The 10065-nt window shown below is 31.0% G+C and overlaps 1 protein-coding gene across 1 annotated transcript in view; it reads left to right on the top strand.

Moving 5' to 3' along the window:
- Window positions 1-8727, top strand: part of LOC106466688 (CD63 antigen-like) — a 28762-nt gene extending 20035 nt beyond the window's left edge. The window contains exons 4-7 of the mRNA XM_013926986.2: window positions 918-1019; window positions 2483-2614; window positions 4308-4391; window positions 7372-8727. Of these exons, the coding sequence (XP_013782440.1) occupies window positions 918-1019; window positions 2483-2614; window positions 4308-4391; window positions 7372-7437 (384 nt within the window). The 3' untranslated portion in view covers window positions 7438-8727. The remainder of the gene's footprint in view (window positions 1-917; window positions 1020-2482; window positions 2615-4307; window positions 4392-7371) is intronic.
- Window positions 8728-10065: the final 1338 nt, after the last annotated feature.

Raw genomic sequence — 10065 nt, 5'->3', positions numbered from 1 at the left:
CGTTCTTGAACTGGTAGCTGGTATCTTAGCATATGTTTACAAGAGTGGGGTATGTTAAAGAATTTACTATTTTTCGTTTCCTGCAAAATTTTGTTTTCCTGTTTTATTGATGTTGAGTTTTTTTTTTGTGTATTCAGAGAATAACAACTAAAAATTTTAGGTTGTTTAGTGCACTATTTTATCCTGCATACAAGTCTGTTGTGACACAGCTTCATTTTTACAAATGAGAAACAGTATTATTGTAATATGTGATTTTACACACCAAACCAACTTGTACATACAGAGGAATGATCTCTTGGATGATATTCTTTAACATATATCAAGCAAGCAGGTAAATATTCTTCTGAATTAGTGTGTAAAAGGTATGGAAATAATTGAGATTTTAAATTTGGGAAGAATTTCAGGTCACGAAAAAGGGGAAAAGGGTGGAAATTGGGAAGGAAAAGAATAAAACAGAAAAGCAAAGAATGGGAGAAGAAAAAGGGTTAAGTAGAAAAAATGGGGGGGGGGGGGAGAACTGTGTGATTTGGGTTTTGTTGCTGAAGCCACTCCAGTATGGTAATGTTATCAACCAGTTAAAGAAAATAAAATTTGGGAAGTATTTCAGGAGCCTTTATTGAGGGCATGGAATTTTATTTTTCTTTAAAGAATAGTTATTTCTGCAACTAAGGTGAGTCAGTAGGGTTAGCACTGATTAAAGCAGAAGCATGCCATTAGATTGATGTAAATATCTAAAGTGCTATTTCATTTGGTAAGAATTACAAGTTTTGAAATTTAATTGACAGTTCTAAAGATCCGTTGGAATATTTTCTGAGTTCACAAGTTGAAACTTCCATATTTGTGATGTATGGTGTGTTTTGTAAACTTGGTTTTTAAGATTGGAAATATTTTTTAAAAAGATGTTATTGTTTTTTCAGGTGGAGACTGTTCTTAGAAAGAACATGAAGAATGCCATGATGAACTACAATGAGTCAAATCATGACATTGTCACTAAGACATGGGATGATATGCAGTCTAATGTAAGACCTAAATTTTGTTTAACCTTTTAGCACAGGCGATGTAAGCATCATGTTAGTATTACTTTCAACTTGTATCTACAAGCAGTTCATTTTAAGTACCAAAAGAGGTTATAAAGAATAATTTGATATGTTAGACAAATAATAAATTTAATGTTTACTTATTTCACCTCCCTCCAAAGGAAAAGGTTTGGAAAGAACTTCCTATTTTTATACCATGTTATCTGTGTGAATAACTTCACTAAGCTATAAACATCTAGGTTTTACACCTTGTGTAGTTGACAGCACATGAAACTTAAGTATAGTATTGTTGTGTTAAAAGGGTGCTACTTTAAGTTTTTAAAGTGGTGGTAAAAAGCACTACTGATTATTGTTATAGCAACACTGAAAGTATAGGTAAAATGGAACAGCACAGGAACCAAAAAAAATTATTTGCATGTTAATACAATCTTGCAGCTATTATCTAGATGAGATCTCAAATCGTGTTAAAGAAGATAGAAGTTAACAATAATTCACAATCAATTCACTGTGGTTGGGACATATATCTTGGTGTAATTCCCAGTTCAAGTGTATATCTTAAACTTCAAGACCCATGTGATCTTTGTATAAGAAAAGTGTCAAAATGAACAAATTGCAGTTTGTTTTATATTTATAATCGACAAATTTCAATGCAATGGTTATATTTAATTTATTTAATTTCTTTGTTTTAGCAAAGTAAGTGTGGGGCACATTATAAATAGCAGATTCCATAAACCAAGTGGTAGTGGGGATAATACATTGTGATACAGTCATCTATTTTAAAGTAAAACATCTTAAGATTTATTTCTTCTGATTTTATGTTCCAGTGATCAAGAAATTTATAGTACGATGCTGCGTATGCCTAAATAGAAGCTTGCCTCGTACAAGCACATGAACACTGCAACTAAACCATAGAAGCTACAAGGATGATGAAGCCACAAAACACCTGGACCATTGCCTATTAAAGCTTGGGTTCATTAAACTCGCTCTAAGTGTTTTAAATACTGTGGTTTATTTGCGATATGGTTGCAGACTGATTGTTCATATTTTAGTTAGCCAAAGGGAGTAAAAATGTTATGAAATACTTAAGCTGGATACATGCAGTGGACAGTTATGTGAACAAAATAAATATCCCAGGAACACAATACATGTATGAACTTGCCAAACTTTATTTTTTTGCATCTGTTGATTAGCCTAGCCCTGATGAAGCTCTGAATATTAGATATTTTGTGTATAGTTGTTATTTAATTGTTTTACAATTCAATGTTTCTTGTACTCTCAAAGTAACCTCCTTTGTTACATTTAGTAAATATTTGTTACACTTGGAGTCAGAGCTGATTGTAATACTTGTTTTTTACAGTTCAAGTAAGAACTAAAGTAGCTGTTTGTGAATCATTTTGTTACAGCTGAAATAAAAGAGTAAGGCTACATAATGTATTTTTTCACAGTTGAAGTGTTGCGGTGCAAATAATGCTAGTGAATGGAAAAAATATATGGGTGAGGTGAACCTGCCTTACAGTTGTTGTCCAGGAAAAGACCCAACTAAACCGTGTCAAATAACTGATGATCACTTTACAAAGGTATCTTTTTAAATATTTACATAAGTAATAACTGTTGTTCGGTTAGTTAATTTAAGTTACAGATAAGAAGTTTACATTTATAGAAACTTCATTTTTCTTTCTTTCGTTCAAGTGAAACTGCTTCGAGTGGAAGTCCAAGTTGGATTAATACTATCACTAACTTAAAAAAAAAAGTAGGCTTAAATTTCATCAGCACATGATGTTTTCTTGTTTTACATTTATATTGTTACAAAAGTAACTAAAATGTGTAAATTAGAAACTTACTAGGTTAGATTAGGTAAGTTAATGAAAAGATAATTCTTTAAGGTATTCTCACAAGCAGCTGGTTATGTTTTTCAACATTTGCTAAACAATTTACAACTTGTGTGGCAGGGTTATTAGTTAGACATGGTTCAAAGGGCAATAAAACAAAATTAAGTTGAAAAAGATGTAGACTGTTAAGTCTTAAGCTGTTTAGGATAAGCAATTGTAGTTTTTGGCTACAGTCTGCTGTCATTCCATAAAAAAAAAAATTAAAAAAAAGATTTATTTTATATTTTTATGGTGGTTACAAGGTTGGGCAAATTAACTGAGTCTGTATACAGGTAGGTAATAGAAAATAACAGATAAAATATAAAGTTTTACTGAAAGAAAACTTTTGATATTTACTTAAGAGGTTTTAGAGAGTATATAAATGAAATTAGAAATTTTTCTGATGAGGAAAAGTATTTTAATATTAATATGAAAATCACTTTGCACTTGGAGCAGTCAACACTGATTCCATATGTTCATGGAAAATCATTAGTAAAATTACTTCATTAAAACTGATCTTGTGTTAGAAAAAAAAAAAATCTTAATGTTTATTAAAAGCTTGCCAAATTTTGTGAAGATACACACAACTATATTAAGCTATAGTATGGGGACAGGTACTTTTTGGTTACAAGGTCAATGACATCAACCCATCCCTTATGGAAAGGGTTAATTAGGTTCAGTGCTTAAACACTTGAGTTACCAAATTTGTAATTGTTTCTCTTTTTATCTTCTACTTATTAAAAACCTAAAAAATGATTTTATAAAATTATTTATATTCTGCCTACTTTCTGACTTGTCTGTTAGGCCAGAGCCTCTCTACACACCACAATGGCCTAGTTTCTAGAATGTTTGTTTTTATAAATTTCTAATAAGTTTTTTGAGTAACTTTATTATACGTGCTTTCTGAGAAAATAACTTTCTGGCATATACAGAGACATTAAACACTGCCCCAGCAGTAAACACTGCCCCAGCAGTAAACACTCTCCCATTGGTTATCCATAGCAGATGTACTAGAATTGCTATAACAAGAGAGGTAGTAAATGTAAAGCAACCTTTGATAATGGTTTTTTAGTAAAATTACTTTGCCATCCTAACTGGTTGTCTTTGCCAATTGGGTTTTGTCTTACAGGAATTTGTAGTATTTGCTTCTCGAAAAAGGGACATTTTTGTTGGAATGGTACTGTAGAAAGTATTTATAACTCTATACAAATTCTCTTTTTTTCGTTGTTGTTGTGATAGTTTTTATATTTGTTGACAGACTAATTCAGTTTTAAATTAACAAGTTACTTGTTTTAATAATTTTTATTTTAAGTTTTGTTACAGAAAGTGGTACTTTCCTGTACTATGTGTAAAATTGATTTTAAATAAGTTTGATGTTATTATGATAAATATTTACCTGTAGGGATGTGTCGATGCCTTGGCTAGTTTCCTGGAAGACAAGATATTGGTTGTTGGAGGTGTTGGCATTGGGATAGCCTTTGTGCAGGTAAGATTGTGTTACTTGTATGCAGGGGAAAATGTCAACCTGAGAAGACTTTTCTTTGAAAGGTCATCAAATATTTGAACTATATCATGTATCATGTAAATCTATATTTTAAGTGTTACCATTGTTAAATTACATGAAGTAAAGACGATGGTGGATTTATTTTACATCTTTATAACTTACAAACACTTGGCAAATTTTTGACAGTTATAATATACAGTCAAAATGTAACATTAGATGTGTAGATATTTTAGATGTGAATGTTTTTACATAAATGAGGTTTACAGCTTTATTTTACATTTGTGCATGTTAGGCCTGTATGTGTAACATATTTGTACAGTCACTATAAATATTTTAAATTGTTTTTACATAGTTTAGTAGACCAGGTATTAACTGGGAAAAGAATGCTTTAAAGTATATAGAAGTTTATTTAACTGTCAAAACTGTAGTTGATGTCTAAAACTCCCAATTCAATGAACATGATGAAAAAAGTAAAAATCATCATGAAGTACAAGTGTCTAGTGGACCTTTCTCACTGTAGTCGACCATCTTGATGAGCATGGTTGTATGTAATTGAGTGGAACTTGTGTGACTTTTGAAAAGGAACTAAATTTGTTTAGGTAGAAATAACTGAATATGTATATAAGAATATAAGAAAAATGTGTGTGAACCTAGAGAATTTGCTAAAGGTAAAAATTTTGCAAAACATTAGGATATTTTGTACTATCAACAGTAATATCAACCTAACAGATACCACAATAAAAAAAATAAAAAAAAAAAAAAAAAAAAATTTTAGTACTCTAGTGAAACAATAAATTTAAAATGGTCCTTTATATCGACATCATTGAGTTTTTGTTATAATTTACTTTCATTTCTTCTGTTCGTGGGAGTATGTCACATTCTAGACAATGACGTGATATTCCAAAAAGTTGTTTGATATTCGTTATATCGTGTATATATTAATGTCATGTTGCAAACTTGCATTTTATGAAGGGTATAGTCCAGTGTAATTCAGTCTTCTTGACTGTGTTTAAATTTAGTAATTTCATGTTTGTGCTTGCAGATACATTGTTTTCTATTGGTTTTCTCTGCTGTGTGAATAACTTTTTGTAGGTAATTATTGATGGCTGTAGTTTTCAGTTTTGGTCCATTTGAAATGATACTTATTGTCCAAGCAGTGGTTTTGATGTTGACCAGTTTGTTCGTAATGTGTGTAGGATGAAAATTGCTTGCCCATAGACACAAGTAAAATAGTTTTGAAGATTTTTCCTTATTTAATGTGTTAAACAGTTAATGTGCTGTAATAAGTTTTATATGACATTGTTATTTTGCTTCCCTTTTTTTGTTATTGTAGTAAGTTTTTGATACTTCATGAGTTGCCCTCAGGCTTCGTAATCAATGGTGAAAATGCATACGCACATTTAGAAGTAGAAAACAGCAGTAGCAAATGTGTTTGAAGTATAATGCACTGTATTGTTGAAACAATGTTACTGTTGTGGTACATGTGCATACTATGCATCTTCTACCATCTCGTTTTAATGTCACATGTTTCATTTATTCTAACTCCATGCAGTTTTTGCATAACGCATGATCAAGAAATTCAAGTTGAGGTCATTATAGATGATTTTGTTCCTTTTCACTATTCATTTTGTAATGCTGTGTATTGTGCTTGAAAGCTGCCAGTAGGTCAGGTGATATCTTGAGGTTATGCCCCCCCCCCCCTCCAATGTTTAGATGAGAATGTCCAATTATATGGGTAGTACTACTTGTTATGGGCAAATCCAGTATTTCTTGTTAGGTATGAAACAATAGATTTAAACCTTCCTGGAATGGGTTTTTAGTAACTTGGTTAACGGAAGTCAGTCTAATCACTAATCAACTTATGTATCTTGTGAAAGGTAACCATCCAGTTTCCATAAGCTAATGCACATAGTGTTTTATGTCTTTCGTGATTACAAATTTATTTTGTTGCATGTTACACTTGTCCAGACTGAATTTATTTGCTGAAATTCATTTACTTGTAACTATCAGTGTTATTTCATGATGTATCTTGCCAATCCTCCTGTTATATAGTGGATAACCTATTACTATTTGAGGAAATCAGTTTTACCTGAAAAAAAACAACTCATTATTATAGTTTAAATGGAAAAATGTACATTTTAAATTGATTGCATTGATGAGAATACAAGATCTTTCTATAAAATGTTAAAATTCAAAAGCTGCTGATGCACCAAAGGAATTTAATGTAGAAAGCGACTTATGGATTTAATAGCTAAATGTATGTGAAAGAGAACACTTGCTATATAAAAGTTATAATAATATTCAATCGATACAGAATACCAGAAAATGTTTTGAATGTGTCAAACTCCCAGCAGAAGAATTGAAGATAATTGTTGAAAAAAGAAAATTCTAGAAAAATAAAATTAGAAACAGATGGTTACATAAAGCTAGTCGTAGTCTGAGTAAAGGAATTAACAAATTTCAGCTTGGGTTCAAAAATTTTGTGTATCTTGTTCCAGATGTGTAATTTTCTCTAATTTCAATAAGAAACTAGAGTATGGCTTTTTTTTCCCCTGAAATTTAGATTTTTGAGTTCTCATTCTTATGCAACTTGTATTTATAACAGCAGTGTTTTGAGTATTTGACAGTTAGATTTTTGTTACTGTGGTGTGTTAGCTTTGTTTTTCTTATTTTTGTCTGTTTTTCAGTTTTTTTTTTCTTTTTTCATGCATCTGAGAAATATGTGCAAGATCTATATTCCAACTGTCACAATTTCAACAATTCAATATATGCTTTTCTAGAGTTATTCAGCATTGTTGGTTTCTACTTCTAAATGTACATGTATTACATTGTTGTTCATACCTCATTTTTACTATATTAAAAAAAAAAAGTGTAAGTATGTAATTTGTGCTATATGTTTTCAAAAGCTTTAGATTCACCATTGGGATATTGTTGTATATCCTTGTAATTATCTTTGTTTCAGATCATTGGAATCATCTTTTCTTGCTGCCTTGCCCGTGCTATTAAGAAAGAATATGAAGTTGTGTAAAGCAGTTCAATATTTGTTGCTCATTGAAATCAAAGAGGAGCAACACATCGCTTTCAGCACTATATTTTAATGTGTATCAAATGGTGCATCTCATGAATGTGCCAGCACACTTCAGTTGATAATGAAAGCTGTTAATTTTTTCCTCACATATAAGAGTTTTAACATTTTCTGCTATTTTTTATGAATCCTATTTTCTATCAGCTTTGAGATTTTTATCTATCAGAGGGTAGTTATAATAGATAAATTTTTATTTATGGTGCTGAAAGACAAGTTTTTTTTTGTGAGTTAACTTGTTATTCTTTTCTTTAAGGCTGTTGGTGAGATAATTTACCTTGATTCTTTAACTTTTATTGTGTGATTAAATTGTACATTTGATGTTAAAAGGATGTCTTGTTAGTCGTGTCAAATATATTCTTTCTGCTAGCTAAGATTGCTAGCAGCTATATTTTACCACCACTTGTAAAGTTAAGTGTATTTGTTACTAATGTTTATTATGCAACAGTCTATTCCATGTTATCAGTTAAACATCCTGTTTTCCTTGTTTATATTTGTACTGTTTCTATGAATTTTCTGAATCCTGGTGTTGGATCTTGAATAAATCTGTTCTTTCTAAGTTGACTGACGAACTTGGTTTATGGAAATATTATGAAGTAAGAAGTCCCAATCCTAATTTGAGCTAAATTGGAATATATTGAGAAATTGTAAAAGCTCGTTTATTTGCTCGAGTGTTGAATAGTCCTCTTCCTGTATCCTAAAACTTTCTTAAGTATTAGATATTTAACCTCAGATATTTCCTAATCCAGATCTCGGAATCTATTGACTTTCTCAGGTGGTGATTACAATCAAATCCCTGAACCAATTGGTTTGCTTAGTTATTGTCAAAGCCTCAAGATTTTTCAGATGGCAACTTAGTCTAGTTCTTGAGTCACTGGGTTATTCAGATAATATCTTGGAGTTGTTTGGAAACCATTGTATTCCATGTACCCCATTTATATTGTGTGTGTGTGTGTGTGTGTGTGAAAAGTCAGAAAAAAGTAAATGTTTGCCAGACATCTTAAACAATAACATATATTTTTCAATATCCAATAACATATTTTTTTAATATCCAAATGATAGTTTGTTTTTTATAGAAGATTTATTCAGTCAGTTAAGAAATAGCTTTACTTTGTAGTGAAACAAAACCAATATGAAAGTTGAATTTTGTGATGGCTTGTTATCACAAGTTTTTTAAATCACTAAATTGAAAATTTGAAACTGTGTATACAAAATAATAAAATTATATCTGTGTGAGGATTGTAATACATTAATTATTAGTGACTGCTGAAGGATCATCTGGATCAGAAGTTAACTCCAATAAGAAGATTGTACACATATAATTTCCAACATTATACAGTTTCTTCATCAATTTAAATAATGTTCCATATTGATAGTTTGGATACTAGTATAAATTCTTTAATATTGTATCATTTTCGAAGTAGTATAGCTTAGACATGACAACGCAGATGGATTTAAAATCCACAACTTGACTTTCATGACATACCCAAAACTTGGCCACTAGGTGTGCAAACCTGCTTCAATGTTTTCAGTTAATAGAACTTCATTAAAGCTGTTTTCTTTTGTAGGCTCATGATTCCTATGTAGCTACTTGAATTAGATGAGAACATTTTTTAACAGGTTTAATTGTTACTCTGGTTTGAGAACACACTCGGTGCTATGTAGTGACAAATATTGTGTGTCGGTTGTATCATCTGACATGAGTAATGGTTTACCAACAACATAGTTTCCACATTTGAAAAAGAGGGTGCACAATTATTCAGTATTTTGTTATAAGTTTCCAGAAAAACTGCAAAGATTATTGTAAAGTGCACTGAAAAAATCAAATATGTAAAGAGAGGACAAAGCACTTCAAGACCATGTAAGTGGTGTTGCACTTTTGCTTTTTTTGTGGGTGTGGACATAAAAGGCTCATTTGATGCTTAGGTGGCCCCCTGCACCCCCTAGCCTATTTTCTGTTTTTCACATTTCCTTACTTGCATCACTAAAATTGTCTATCGTCAAAATTAAAGTAGACCAATGAATCTAGAAACATGGTGATGGTTTTTTATAATTCATTTTGTGACTGGTTTCAAACATCTTGCCAAAAAACAAAAATGAGGCATCCTCATCTCATGACTGTGGATATAATACGTTTGGTTTATTAGTACATACAACATGTAAAACTCCTACACTTATAAAAGTTAAGTAAGTGTAAATATCTAATTATTGATCAGATGTGGAAAATAATTAAATATTCAAGGTAGACATGTTCCTTCTGGAATGAAAATAGGGATAGCCACAAGTAAAAAACCAGGTTGGCTCGCAAAGAGTATGAGAGATAAAATTAAAGAAAAGTAACACAAATTTAAGAAATTTGAATTTACTGGTAGGAAGTGAGATTTAGAAGATGAAGAAAGTTGGTCAATCAGGATATTAGAACCTAAAAAGGATGTATGAGAAAAGGTTGGCTGAAAATGTAAAAATTAACAGTAAGGATTTCTTTAAATACATTAAGGGTAAACAAAATATTAGGATGGGGGTAGGACCCTTGAGGGTTGATAAAGGATGGCTTGTATCTGATGATTATGAGAT

The sequence above is a fragment of the Limulus polyphemus genome, unplaced genomic scaffold (genome assembly GCF_000517525.1).
Source record: "Limulus polyphemus unplaced genomic scaffold, Limulus_polyphemus-2.1.2 Scaffold75, whole genome shotgun sequence".
Lineage (NCBI taxonomy): Eukaryota > Metazoa > Arthropoda > Merostomata > Xiphosura > Limulidae > Limulus > Limulus polyphemus.
Note: the sequence above shows the minus strand (reverse complement) of the source record. Positions and strands in the feature narration are given on the sequence as shown.